The sequence below is a fragment of the Lonchura striata genome, chromosome 3 (assembly GCF_050655825.1).
Source record: "Lonchura striata isolate lonStrDom1 chromosome 3, ASM5065582v1, whole genome shotgun sequence".
Taxonomy (NCBI): Eukaryota; Metazoa; Chordata; class Aves; order Passeriformes; family Estrildidae; genus Lonchura; species Lonchura striata.
The window spans coordinates 14393614-14408963 of NC_140705.1; the positions used below are offsets into that span (position 1 = coordinate 14393614).

The 15350-nt window shown below is 38.0% G+C and overlaps 1 protein-coding gene across 7 annotated transcripts in view; it reads right to left on the reverse strand.

Annotated features, from left to right (window-relative positions):
- The window catches only part of GREB1 (growth regulating estrogen receptor binding 1), a 92967-nt gene that overhangs the window by 20990 nt on the left and 56627 nt on the right, over positions 1 to 15350 (reverse strand). For all 7 annotated transcript variants that reach the window (XM_085576268.1, XM_085576269.1, XM_085576270.1 and 4 more), the window contains exons 11-22: positions 14708 to 15058; positions 13886 to 14014; positions 12239 to 12364; positions 11592 to 11789; positions 11321 to 11501; positions 9581 to 9773; positions 8885 to 9021; positions 7433 to 7772; positions 5731 to 5846; positions 4828 to 5027; positions 2996 to 3085; positions 1060 to 1634 (exon numbers count right to left, since the gene is read on the reverse strand). In XM_085576268.1, coding sequence (XP_085432394.1) covers positions 1060 to 1634; positions 2996 to 3085; positions 4828 to 5027; positions 5731 to 5846; positions 7433 to 7772; positions 8885 to 9021; positions 9581 to 9773; positions 11321 to 11501; positions 11592 to 11789; positions 12239 to 12364; positions 13886 to 14014; positions 14708 to 15058 — 2636 coding nt within the window. The remainder of the gene's footprint in view (positions 1 to 1059; positions 1635 to 2995; positions 3086 to 4827; positions 5028 to 5730; positions 5847 to 7432; positions 7773 to 8884; positions 9022 to 9580; positions 9774 to 11320; positions 11502 to 11591; positions 11790 to 12238; positions 12365 to 13885; positions 14015 to 14707; positions 15059 to 15350) is intronic.

Consider the following 15350-nt stretch of genomic DNA (forward strand, 5'->3'; position numbering starts at 1 on the left):
ATGCTGTCAGAAATCTCGGAATGACTCTTCTGAGATATACAATTTACATTTGGGACTCAAAAGCAAATGAATACCAAAGAAAAAAAAAATTATTGGCTAATCTAAATGTTTAGGATGGCTCTCAGAATCATATTTTTATGGGGATTGATGTGAATGTAATATAAAATTCTAACAGAAGTTAGATCCTGTCATTTTGTTACAGCCTGCTATTTTGTTACAGACTGTCATCTTTGGATCAAGTCTTTTGGTTGATGTTACAGTAACTGGAAACATCTTTGTCTTGGTTTTCATTTATCCTATTTGACTTCTGAGGTTCACAGGAAAAATATCTGCTCTCAGCAGGCACAGTGCCTGTTCCTATCTCATTGCTTCATCCTTCAGTAAAACATGAGGCACAATACTACCTTTAGCCTGTAACATGTGCACTTAACTAGGAGCTACCTTGCTCAGAGATAAATGCTAAACACTCCTAGAGAATTTACACGAGAATTAACTTTTTAGAACTAGATCCATTTCAATATATATTTTCAAAGTAATGTAAAAAACTCCTGGGTCAGCTACTCATCTTTAAAATATGGCTCTGCTACTTTGAACTGGCCTTCTTGCATGTATTATTTACAATGGCTTCTATTTCTGTCTGCTGTGCAAAAGAAACAATTTAATTACAAACTCCCAGCTGCTTTCACATTGATCATAAAAAAGTGGCTTTGTTAAGATCTTTGCACTTTATTTAAAATGTAAATGCACATTCAACTTCAAGAAACTGAAATTACACATGAAATCTATCTCTTGAGCAAACCGTCAGTAAAAAATTTTACTGGAGAGAGACTGAAAAGTGAATATTGCTGCAGCTTCTCTTTATTGGAACTCAGGCTAACAGCAAAGAAAGGAAGATATTTTTTATTAGAAGGGATTAGGAAATAAAATATACGTAATTTACCCTCCACAAAAAAAACCCACCCTTTTAAGTATGAAAAATAATAACTAAATTTTTTTTCTGAGACTATGATAAACTTAAACAATATAGATCAATTATAATACCTTGTTCTTTTTACACACCTGTGGTGGCCCACTCAGCAGCAGCCTCCTTGGGTGAAAGGTGTCCATTCTGCCCTCATTTCTGTTGTTGTAGTCCATATGGATTGGCTTGGGAACCGTCCATTGGCGGTAGTACAGAGACTGCTCCGTGCACGTCATCATCTTGCTCATAAGAGGACGAAAAGAACTTGCCCACATAACAGAATGGTAAGGCAAGAGGGAAGAGGATTTGGGAAGTCCACTGCTGTCTGTAGAAGTAATAATGTCATAAACCAGTTTGGGCAGGAAAACTATGGGAGGCTGTTTTGATGCTTTGGTCATGGAGCATTGAGATGTCTGCAGGATGAAGGAGTTATGAGTAGGTGCAGAGGAGGAAGAAGAGGAGGAGAAAGGTGGGGAGGATGATGAGGTGATGGAGACTTGGGTACTCTTTATGTTTTGTTTCATATCCAGCTGTTCAGTTACTGGTGGCAAGTGTTTGCTGATTGTTGTTTGTGCCCCCTTGTCTACTTTCTGCTTCTGCCTTTCATAGTTATTTGTAGTTTCTTCAGTGCTGTTACTTAGGGCTTGGGGAGGAGATGACTCAGTGCAGAATGCTGTAATTAAAAGAAAATTTCTATTTTAACACAGTGCAACTATCTCTGCTAGCCAATACCACAGTTAAATAAAACACAACAAATCCTCTTGATACACTGTCCAGCAAACACTGCAGTCTTGCTCCTCTTCTTGCTTTGAGCTTCCTCGTGAAGGAAGCCATAATGGGACTAGTTTGTAGTATTTGTTTCAATGCAGGAAGTGGCTTTTAAAGTCCTGAAGTGCATAGGAAAGATGTCAGTGACTGCTCTGTCCTCTATTTCCCTCCTACATTCCTTGCTTAAGGTGCTCACCAGCTACTTTAATCACTCAAGGCAAATGCAAAATTATTGAAACTATTGTTTAAATGAATTGAAGGAAATAAGTATTTCCAGGCTATTAACCTACCACACTACAGAAATGTCTACTCAGACTGACATCTAAAAACAGTCCTCTGAGTCAGCTCTGCTCTGACACCCATGTCTGTGTCACTGCAGCACTTAGGCTAATCTAATAAAACCTGGCAGCCCTCAAGCCCCTGGTGCTATGTAATGCATTATCATACATCTTTGGGTCAGCTCAGAGAACATACTGAACTGATGAATGTTGGCTGGGAATATGTGATGTAAATACACCCCACAGATAATTGCAGGTTTTCTGAAAGCTATATATTTTTACCCTATATATTTTAACTATTAAGATTTCTTGAAAGTTTAACATATGTTAAATGGTTCTGAGCATCCCTAATCCTTAGTGAAAGAGGGCATGCAAATATTTCAGTCTACAAAGTAGACAGAGAATTGCTTGTGGAATCAATCTATACAAGGTATTAGAAATACCTGCCTAAGGCTGAACATAGATTAAACCAGATTTCCTCTCATGTTGAAAACAACCATCCTGGTTCTCAAAAAACCCCCACATTTCAAACGAACAAAAGTCAGTAGTTTCTCCTGATTTCAAGAAACAGTAAGCTATGCCCTGTCTATTAATCTAAAGTAGTCAGTAATAGCCATTAGCAACAAATAGAAAAGTGTCACCAACACTGTGAATGGTTGCAAGTAACACCACTGTGGCATACCTCAACATACCAGTATCCAGGGGCACATAAAAAAGAGAAATAAAAATATTTCTTTAACCACAGAAGAACTGAGGGCACAGAGCCATGAGCAGCCCACATGAAAACACCTAGTTTGGACAACTCATGACATGGTAATTTTCCAAGCAAGGAAAGATCCTATTTCCTATATTTCAGAACTCTAATCTCTATATTTTTTAGTCATATTAAGTGATCCCATTAAAATAGGCCTTATCAAAATCTTAGTGTAAGCTAAGGTCTCTTTTATGCCCTAAATTTAAAGTAACAGAGATGATCTTATGGTCTTACTGGAAGCTTTTGAAGAGAGAGATGAAGATGCAGAGTCATGGGAACGTGATCTTTCTCTTTTCATAGGACTTCTCTTTTCTGAAGTAGAACCTGTTTCATGAATGATATTAAGGGAAAACAAAATCAAAATATAATTTAGGTAAGCCTGCAAGTCACAGATATATTGTCAAAGTAAGGCAAAGTACAAAAGGGTTTGCATGGGGTTTGTCCTCATCCTGACACTGTTTCCAGTATGGAGAGTATCTGTTCCCACTACAGAATATTGGATCAGCCTACAGTCTAATTTACCTATGCTGAGCTGCAACAGCTTCACAAAAATCCATGCTGCAACGAGGAGCTGGTAATACCTGTCTCAACTATGGTAAGGCCTGTCTCAACTACGGTTCCTCTTCCAACCCATGTCTTACATTCCTCACAGATCCAGTGTCAGGGAAAGCAGCAGACAACAAGCTCTATTTTGTCAGTATGTTATGGAATTACCTCCTACCCCACACAGCTTTATGGCCAGATTATATCTCATCTTTTGGTGATGAAAATCTTCAGGTGGATGGCCATCAAGGCCATTCACTTGAGATTCCTAGCTCAGGCTCCTAAGTTAAAATGCTTGTTTCTGTACCGTTTTAACATGATAAACTGAGACATAAACGCTGCCCTTAGGAAACTTAGACTGTAAGCCTATCTCACATGTTCTGCATTGGACTCTGGATGATCATACCACACTTCATGGACCAGGAGAGCAGCCTTAGACAACATATGAGCCCATCTGACTCAGATGCATATAATCTCAACATGTTTCAACTAAATGGACAGAGCTACTCATCACAAGTACTCATTGTATCTGAAGCAGGCATCTATGGAACACAGTTTGGGTATGACCTCAGGTATTTCATTCCTCTATGATGAGTCCATATTGTATTAAAGAAAGTATTTTTGTTCAGCTTATTCTGCTATCATTTGCAGTGAGTAAGAACTTCCTAGGTGAACAGGAACTGGCTTTCTTCCTCCTCATAGCATAGAAAAGGAAATTAAGGGAAGTTGTTTGAGACTTAAATAGTTCACAGGGATAAAAATCCTTTGTTTTCCACAGGCACAACAACAACAAAAAAAAAAGTGTAAAGAGCTAAGAAATAATTGATAATGTCCATCAATTATAACTCAAAAAAACTCCAGAAAGCAATTGTTCTTGGGTAAATTATTGTTGGTCCTTACGCATTTGTATGTTCTTAATTGGTTTCTTAAGAAATGAATTCACTAACTCTACACTGTTGATTTGAATTATGGGCATTTTCAAGGAGAACTCAGAAGTTTCTATGTTGAGATATATTTTCTATCCATATTATTTAACACCTTACATACTAGGGACTACTCAGCTGTTTCCTTGAAAGGAATCTATCACTGACATCATTGTAAGCATAGCTTCAGTAGCACCCGGAACAGTTTAGAGCTGCCACTGCCCTGAGGGTAGGAATGCAGTTGCTGCTGCTGCTTCTCAGACAGCAAATTGCATCCTTCCCTGAGGGGGAGGGAGAGTGCAGAGGGTCCTCTGAAAACTGAGTGTCACCTGGTGTTCCTACTCAAGCTCCACTTCCTGGCTGTCAGAACATACAGGGCAAAGAAGGAACACAGGAGGGAGCCAGAAAACAGAGAGATAACAGATACAGCAGAAGAACTGCAAGAAGTTAAAATGCGTCAGCAGCAGAAGGGTGAGGACAGGTTCAATGAGATGAAACAAAACTAAGGAGCAGAGCTCACTTAGTAAGACTAAAGTGACCCATACATTTCTGCTTTTGCTAATTATTTTCAATAATTTTATTACCAGTAATAAAAAATACCTTCTGTTGCTATTTCTTCATCTTCATTGTCAGTACTGCTTAGTTTCTCTGGGTCACTTTCTAACACATCATTCACAACTGCTTTCTCTGTGTGAATTTCTGAGCTCACAAAATATGCTGCCAAACCGAGTTCTTGCTCCAGGCTTGTCCGTACCAAAGAAGATGAATTTATTAAACGTAGGTCACAGTATCTCAGTGATCTGGAGGGAAACAGGAGGAGTTAGTATGAAAACTCACTGTAATCTACTGCCTTATGTCTTTGAGAAACACAGCCAAAGGGGAATTTTTTCACTATTTGCTTCAATGAGGAATGAGACAGAACACAGTATTTTGTGCTTAATAAGCTTACCACTGTGGTGCATACACTTTTCTTTCACTTAACCCAGTTACACAACTTAATTTACTGCACTGAACATTAGCATCTTTGTAAGAAAAAGAATAATCATTTGGATTCTAAACCTAACACACACAGAACAGGATTCAGTTGAACATACAAAAGAATATAGTGCCCCAGGGCATCCTGTCTGGCTTCCAGCTGCCATTCCAGAAGGCACTCTACACATCCTGGGGCACACATACCAGCATCATGCAAATTTCTCAGCTAAGAAGCCTAAGAAGCCTAAGCAGCTATACTTCTTTTTTTTAACATACCCATTCTCTGCCCTAAACTGGGATAACTCTATTAATATTTTTGGAGCTATTTACATCTTGCTATAAACAGAAGTTTATTATCAATAATATAGAGTTTGTGTTTATGATATAAAAAATGCCCCAAAAATGGCAAAGAAGCACCTCCACACTTAAATCTGTTCTCCTCTCACACAAGTAATCAAACAGTTAATCTTTAGCTATTTGATAAGCAATGGATAACACTGCCACTGAGGAAAGAGTGAATCTTCTTACCGTGGCAAAGACTCCCCTTGTGGATCCATCCCACTAAATATCAATATGCAAGGCAAACCTTCCAATTCCAAATAGGTCTGTGGCCTCCAATCTACATCCTCAATTTTCTGCCAGATCTGTACAAGGCAGAGAAACACTGTTGGACATATCTATATGTTGGACTTATCTATAATTATATAATAGCTTATATATACATATTTGAGATTTATCTATATCAAATAAAAAGACAGAAAGACATACTTTATCATCCATTATAATATTCCACTTGTACAGTGGAAGGGAAGCCACACAGCAGAACCAAATTCAAAACAGACAGCTCTCAGAGTTTTGAGAGCATTACAGGCAGATGTGAGTCTGAGGACATTGGGACTGTATGTTCCAGCCTGAAAAGCCTCCCAGCTTCCAAGATGCACTGAGACCAGGGAATATGGAAAATATGGCACAATGGAGAGTAAAGCTGAGCAGGAGTTTTGGGGGATACTAATGAGAATACTAATGCTTCCTAAGGCAGATAATATATGGATGTCTAAGTCCAATGAAGAAAATAAGCTCAAAGTGAGACTTTTTCACCTTAGAGGAATAGGAGAAAGTTTGAAGTGTTCGACACACACCACTGTCCCTATTTACAACCCTCTGGACTCTCCCACTCTCCCTAAAGCTACTGGTTTTCTTGGTAACTTTATAAGGAATCTGGTAAGTCGATATATTGTTTGGCTGTTCAGCCTCAGGCTATACTGTTTTACTCACCAGCCAGTGCTTTCTGCTGTAAGTCTGATCTACAGATCAGGAGTGTCTATGGTATGATCAACATTACAACAACTCAGCCTCTCACATCTGTTCATGTTCCCCTCTATACATGCCAGAGAACACAATCAGGATGTGACTCAGAGCTAATACTGATTTTTCAGACTGATGCCTAATTAACAGCAGAATGAGATCAGCATTAGGCTCTGAATCTCAAATTACTTCTAACATGTATTGGATCAGAGTAAACAGTATAACATACATATATATATATATATATATATATATATATATATATATATATACACATATATTATAACATTCTAGAATGGAAATAGGTTTTTGCTTTGGCGATCAGAAGATGGTAATTTTATGAAGAGCAAAGGAGGCTTTTTTTTTAACAGATGACCCATGATTCTGGGCTTAAAGGATAAAAATTAACCCATGAACCAAAACATTATTCAGAACACATAAAATCCCAAATTGTGAACACCAGGGCACTAAAGGATCCAGAACTACCATCACTGATGAAGCATGTCAGTCTTCCTGTGTCCTGCTGGTGACAAGAATAATTTAACTATCAACTAGTCACTGTTTAAAATATTTTTGCACTGTGATGTTTTTGTGAGAAAATTCAACAAAACCTGAACATTTTATTTGGCTTTTTAATGTATTTCTCATAGTCCCTTTGATAAAAGCTCAACTCTTTCTGAGGGTTGCTACTGGAAGTCAAATGCTAATTGTATTAGTTAATACTTCACTGAGCATTAACCACAGGCAGGACAGGAAAGGTGTCACAGGCAGTATGTATAAAAGGTAAAAGTCATGCTCCTCATGGCAGTTTTTGTTTCTACTTTAAGACTCCACACTTCAGCTTATTACTATAACTGTCACCAGTAAAGTCTCCCCACCTACCCATCTAAGGAAGCTTCCCAGCACATGCCATTTTGCAATTTACCTTTAGTTGCTCCACAAAGTGCTTCCCAATTGTGATCCCGGAATTAGGATTTCCTAAGATTATTTCAAAGTTATCTTCAAGGGCGAGTCTTTCCCTTACATTATACAGACGTTCATATGCCACTGCAGCCAGAGGGATACATGGAATTCTCAACACTACCATGAGGCCATGGCCACTGGGACATTGTCTTGAAGAGTTTATTAGATTTTGGGTGATTTCCAGAGTTTCAACTGAGGTGTAATTCTTCATCTGAGAAAGACCACACACTGCCATCATAGCTGCAGAGTAGTGTTGGATGAGGACAAAAGTCCTTATCACTGCACTGTGTAATCTGGGGAACCTGAAATAAATTGTGAATTAAAAGTATTAAAGGGTGATGTGAAAAAGCTATTTTTTTACAAAATATAGTAAACTCAGGATTTTCTCCTGTAACGAATCCTTCATATCTATTATACAACAAAATCTCATCAATTGAAGTTGTACAGTATTTGCAAGGCATCATTTCACAATCAGAACTGATGCCTCTTCATTTCATAAAGATTTACTAAGCAAGTAGTCTGGTAAGGTTACATCACTTTAGTTTATCCATACCTTACTGCTGTTACAAAATTTATCACACAATATTAGCTGAGGCACTCAGTAATAACATCAATCAAAATTACATTATCTTATCAATAAGAATAGTATTCTTCATTGTGCGCCATTCTTAAGGGGCAGAGGGAGATTGGATGCTTCTTTTGTTTTCTTACTGAAGCCTGAACCAACTTATTCTTGTGTTCAAGAGGACTGAATATGTAGGCAGCAACCAATGAGCACTCCAAATTCCCAAGGCCAGCTACACCTTGTCTCAATCCCCAATTTATGGAAAGGTGATCCATGGATATCCAATAGCTTCCTGTGTTCTGATTTTCACAGAAATGAAACCCAGGTGCACAGTAAAAAGAGTGCTTACTATGGCTTGCTCAGAAAAGTGACCATGGCTTGCTCTGAAGTTTTTATTTCTGATTTATGTGTACCTACCACAGTGCTATATCTAACTTCTCTTCCTTTCCAAGGGCAGTATACTCAAAATCAAAATCAGCCAGAGTCAGCAAGTGATAATATTGCACAAAAGTAATAACACATTTAAAATTATGTGGTGATACTATGTTAGATTATTATAATATAGAGTTAGTTACAGGTTACAACAAGAACACACTGTAAACTGGGCTAAGCAGTGTGCATGCCCATAGTAAGAGACAGCCTTGACTGATGACACTGCAGGCCCAGTATATACTAAATATGTAAGAGAAAATAAGAACAGGTGAAATGCCTTGCATATGTAAATGATGTGTAAGACAGTGAGAAGTAAAATAAATAAATAAATAAATAAAACGGTCTACAAGCTAATAACTCAAGGCTCTAAAAAGAACTTCCTAAGTTTCCCATGTTAAACAAAGCAGGGTCCCATACCTCTTTCCCAAAGCCATGACCATTGCTTCAAAAGAGCTGTCGTACCGAAGCAGTGGAATACTATGTCCAGAGAGGGTGGACTCAATGAATTCTGACAGTCCAAAGTATTTCTTGTTTTCATGGTATAAATCTACACCCTAAAGCAAATGAAGCAATAAAAATATAAGGATAAAGCCTATCAATAATTAATTTACGAGTGATTAACCATTGGTATCTTGATATACTTACAATCACACTCTCTAATAAACATACATCTACTCAGACATATTAGAAAAAGAGAAAGAAAGAGAATTTGACCCAGTTTTTCCCCATTTCTTTCTCTCTCCCCACATATCCATACAAACAGACAGACCAGCTATATGGAATAAATATGCACATATACGAAAAAAATCCATGTATGTACATATATTTACACAGTAATGCACTGGAGACAGAACTGAAAATTATTTCCATTTATGTAGCTCAAAAATTTTTAGAAGAACTATTAAGGTTTATGGAAGATATAAAATGAATAAAGAAAAAGAAAGCTAGAAAGCATATGAAAAGGAAAAATGAACTTGCCACAGACTGAACAAGATATCATTCAGATTTCACTCTTGGTTACAAAAATCATGGGGCTTCACTGTTTTATCAAATACATAAATGGAAAATGACTTATGAAAAGCTCAGAAAAGCACATCAAAGCATCCATCTTACATTGCTGTATGAAGAAGGCCAGTGGATCTCATTGTAAGGGCTGATATGAGTATGCTGTGTCTGCAGCGCATAGGGGAAGGAAGTCACATGGAGGGTCACAATATTTGGTGCCTCTTTCACCTCCCTGCAGTTCAACAGTCTATCAACAAGTCCTGTCGACAGCTCTGCTTGAGGATAAAGACTGTGCATAGCACTGCAAAAAAAGAAACCCAAAACTCTCCAAAGTGATCAGCAAAAGGGAATATCTGTGTGGGTGGAATAGCTTAAACCTGGATGTGAAACGGAAGTTAAAGGAATTTAGGACTCTTCTTTTACCCTGAAATTGTTACACAGAAGAAAATACAAATTATTTCACTGCAAACAAAAATTTCTTTGAGTTTGATAAGCTCTCTAACTAGAAAATTACCAATCCCTTGCAGCTACCAGAATATGAGAGATAAAGTAGGAAAGGACGCTAGTGTGGGAGTTACCAAGAGATATATACTCCTGCAGTAACTTTAGTCAGATTGTTAGTGCTGCCCTTAACAAAGGATAATTCTAGCCTACAAAAATCAAGATAGAAAAGTACAGAGAGTAAGTCAGTATGATAGAAAAAGAGAGAAAAAGCAAAGAATATTTTTGCTCTAAGTTTGCTCTAAGTTTGGCCTAAGCTATTCTTAGAGAAAATCACAATATCACAGAATACTGACAATCAATTCCTTGCTCCTGTGCAAAATTTCAGTCAAAATTTCAGTCCAGCTTTAATTTTTGGCATTTGCCTGCCTGTGTATCTCTATTAGATATAAAACAGAATTAAGCAGCAACATAGGTACTTCCCTACCACTCAAGGATGCTATATGAATAAATGCCTCAAAGGCTGGGACAGTAAAAGTCCATGTAAGTTCCTAAGACCAGGGAGCTGAACAGGCAACCCTCAGATGCAGTTTCATTGAAAGTCATCATTGTTAACCAGTGTAAAAGACAAGATTTCTCTTCATTCACAAGCAAGATTCCAGTCTTTGGTTTCAGAAACACTACCATGATCTCAAAGTTGGAGTATGTTGGTGTTTCTGGAATTCAGAATGTTTTCCAACCTCCCCAAAAGCCTCAGAACCAGACAGCAAAAGCAGCCCCACTTCTCAGAAGGCAGGTTGTTGAGAATCTATGGAAATAGAGCTCTGTGAGGGAAGCAATGAGTTACATGAGTGAGCTGATAGGGAACACTAGACAGAAACTTCTCTTTTTCCCTCAGAACTCTACCTGGCATCACTACGAATCCACAGAAGCTTTCAATTCTTACAAATCTGTGATTTTGGATAGAAAAGAACTGGGAAATTTCCAATCAGTTAAAAAAATGTTGTTTCACTAGTTGTCTACTCACTGGGTTGGGGTTTTGCAAATTTTACATCCCAGAGGACAATAAAAGAGGATGAGGAGCTCTGTGTACTTTCATAGGAAGCTCTCCCTTCAACAAAGGACATGCAGCCAAAAAAACAATAGCTGTGGCTGAAAGTAGGTAAGAATGGGGAGCAAAAAAAAAGCTCCACTGAGCTCTTGAAATGTTCCACTGAGACATAATATAATAAGCACAGTAAGAATAAATCATGAAGGACCTTAAAATATGTTTATTGAATGCATGGGGAGACAGAGTTAGCAGAAAGATGCAAACAAAGATGAAGGAAGGGATAAATCTGAAAACTAATATTGAGAGATAATGCAGACAATAATTATTTCTCTAAAAACAAGTTACAGTTTTCTTACCTCATTAGATCCCAGTGTGCGTGATCATGGATTAGGACAAACAGTGTGTGTGGATTCTGCATAGAGTTTTGTAAAAAGATTTTGAATTTAATTTGGGCTTCTGCATCTAGTTTCATAACATACTGCTCCACTCTCTGCTTTGTAAGATGTTCCTTTTCTAGTCCAAGTTCTAATAATATACCTAAAAGAACAGAGAAAGTGTCAGTAATTCTGGATATGAATACATCTAAGAATGTTGTGTAAATCTAAAATAAAGCTAACTAATGAGCACCTGAGTGCCAGAGATGAAACAAAGTCTGTTGGTAAGTCACTTCGGAGGGTGGAACACAAATCAAGAAATCGATTTTTTCGAAGGAACCCAAATCAAGATTTTGAGTGCTGGAGTCAGCAATTGAGCAAATATGAGACAGCAATTTCTGAGCCACTGCTAGCTGGAATGGACGAATTTGATGTCGTTCAATCTCATAACCTGGAAAAAGGCAAAATTCTGTTTAGATATATGCCCAAAATCTAATCTAATGCAAAATGTTAAGAGTCTGGCAAAGAATGACTGATCTACTCTTTACGGTATTTTGCTTATTTACAGGAGTTCATTTATGAAAATCCATATAGAATACGCAAAAAAAATCTTTCCACTTACTTTCCTGTAAGTGGAAGACCTGAAAGAGAGACCTGAAAGGGAATTTGAACAATAGCATTCTGCTACCACAGAAGTACAACTTACAGCTTCAAACACTGTAATACCCTGTGGAACAAAGCAGAACATCCATCAGAATAAATCTGAATATTCCAATACATGAGTTGCTGTTTGCCTCAGGACCTTTGCCTTCTGGGCTCTGCCCAGAGGGATCTAACTGTGCACCCAGAACTTGGTGTACAGTGCCCTACTCTGTTACCTCTTTAGAACATGCTCCTTACTTGTACACACAGCTGCTCCAGCTCCATTCACTGCTGTTGGTTTATTCACTGAAGAAGAAAGCGATGAAGAGATGTGTCCTTGGTTTTCTTGATAAAATTTTTCCAGCAAAAGATCAATGTCACCCTCTGTCAAATGAAAGGGACAGTGGAACATCCATCTTCATAAGAGCTGCATTTCATATTGATTTTGCCTTGTAGAACTTAAAAACTTTGTATATATTTGCTAGCTATCCTGCCCTTGATTTATTGGCCGTTTTATACAGGAACCCTCTCAGTATTGTCTATTGCATCTCTTTTTACAGAGTATCACCAGTAAAATTAAAACCAGACCAAAGAATGGGAAACCATCTCTGCAGACCAGCTAGGACATTTAATGGAATGTCGTAGAAAACTAACCTTAAGGTCTTGATGCAAACGAGCAACAACAATGACATAAAACTGGCTTAGATTATGTTCAGACCATGGATCCATACTGTTCATTAACAAGGATTACAAGAAAGTTGAGAAAAATCTGATAAACATTTTTAAAACTCTATCATGTTTGAAAAACAAAAAGAAAAACAATTTCTAATACAGCCAGAAGAAAAACATGAGTCAATGCTGAAGCAAGCAATGTATATTTTGTTGAAGTATTGCATATGTTCAAACATACCCGTTTCTATAGAGCAGGGGCCCTACTTACAGATGAAAGCTATGCAGAGAGTACAGTATGCCTGACCCAGGCATTAGTATTTTCTCAGCAGCTGAAAAGATGTTTAAGCATGTCTGCAGTGAGCTCAGAAAGGCAGGGCCTGTCCTGTGAAGAGCAGTCCAGTGAATATAGGTGGCAACTATTTTTAGGATGCTAATTTACTTGTTCTGCTCAAACAATAGCAACAGCAGAGAAGTCTGTGATTCTCTGTGATTCTATGGTTCTCTGATTTTGAGAAGCATACTTTGAAGATACTAAGATAAACAATACATAACTACAAGATGATTTAAGGAAAGTGAGATTCCCTTAAGTGACCACTCAAAATATCATGACACATTCAGAAGGGTTCTTGTGATCTATTTATCAACATGATGTGAATGGCAAAGAAGACTATGACATCCCATTAATTCTGTCAAATATGCCGCATTTGCCCTAGTTGTGAAATATGGTTTAACTTTCTACACAGCTTGATCTATCCCCAGATAATCCTGCCTGTTGTAGTTCTCAGTATACTCACTTAAAAAATGATCCAGCCTCTCTGCAATTTTTGTCTCTGTCCCAGGCATCACAATCAAGTTCAAAGTATGACAAATCAAAGGGGCAAATCCCACCTTTCATAAAATAGCTCTATCTATTCTGCTCTAAATTCTTAGGGCAAAAGAATTTATACATTCATATGCATATGGACTTACATAATATAAGGATGGATTTGCATAGCTAAGAATAATATGCTCATCTGCTTGCTGGCCTATTTTTATGAAACCAAGGGATTTTAGAAACAGATGCTTTTAAGAGCAATTTCAATTCAACTGTACTTTGACAACTTTGTCCCGCATTTTTCATGTATTTCTAATAGTGTCTTGCTTCTGGTAAGGAAATAAGCAAAGGTGTTTTCCCAGACTTAAAATTTTGTTTCAGGGATTTGGAAACATGCCTCTTTACAATTTGTTAGGTACCTGGGCAGAGTGTGCTAAAGAAGGACCCCAGAGTTTCCACCTTCCCTGTGACCAGCTGATAGCTAACTTCTTTTTGGTAGTCTGAAGGACTGAGCATGCTCTCAGACAGAACTCTTGCCTGATACTTTCCTAAAAGACAAAAAAAAAAAAAAAAAAAAAAGAATTTTGATAACACTTCAAAGAAAAGAATGTTCTAAGTCAAAATAAGAATACCCTCACACATACTAAAATGACAGAAATGACAGAGATAAGTCTTTTATTTCTCCAACATATACATGCACCAGACACATGTAAAATAGATTTGTTTCATGATTCTTTGTATTTCATTCCCAGTTTGGAAAGTATTAGTTGATACAGGATATAAAAACCATGTAATATTGAAAGGAATTGCCAATTATGTTACAATCACAATGAATCTTTTAATGGTCTTTCAGATAATTTATTTAATCGTGAGCAGGCTGTTAAAGGAATGACATAGAAAGACTATCTTTTAGAAGCTAAGGAAAGGTTCTCTGCAGTAATATCCCCATTGCAGAGAGCAGGAGAGCTTTATGCACTGTGTGTGCTGTAACTCACTATTTCTTGTTTGTAGCCTTGTTGGCTGAGATGCTTTAGTGAGAAAATGGGCAAGACAGGCACAAGGTGGTTTGCTGGGGAGAGACCCAACTGTGCAGTGTCAGCTTGGCTTCATCAAAGCCCATTACTGGTTGGCCAAAGCTCTGCTTTCTGAGGCAACTTCAAAGTTTGGTTGGAACTCCAACCAAACCCCTCACAGCAGTGAATTATTCTGGTTTGCAAGGAGATGCATCCTTGGGATGTTACCTGTTATCACAATGCAGGAGTCAATGGCTCGGTTTCTACTGGCACATATGATCACCACATAGTTTGTCTTCATTAATTTTCCCTCAATGAGTAGCTTAAACATTTCTGAAAGCCCTTCTGCCAGGGAGTAGCTGCACTCGATGATATGGACACTGTCATTGCAGGAGCTGGCTGCCAGCCCTGCCAGCCAGGGCAGCTGGGCTGAAGTCACCGGGGTGATGTGGCTGGGCACCGGGGGGAAGGCCTGGGGAACAGCCTGCTGGTACTGGCGGATTTCAGACAGGTGGGACTCCCGCCAGGAGCGCATGAATATTTGCTCCAAATCCTCAATCAAAGGGACCTGGTCTGCAGCTAAAAAAAAATAAGAGGGGAAAGATTATGAAACAATTAAACAAAACTGTTGAGTTAAAAACTTCTTTTTTTAAACCATGCTGCAGATTTCTGCATGCATGACTCTGTTACCTTTAGTAGATGAAAAGCAAATTTTTGATTTTAAAATGCCTTTGTGATACTCAGATAAAGCTGCCCTAATTTGAACCTGAGTACCAGTAATTAGAAATATTTAAGAGGTTAAGTGCTGCCTGTCTCAGCATACTTCTAAAACCACAGATTGTCAGCAACAACAGTGAATTATGGCTCTTTT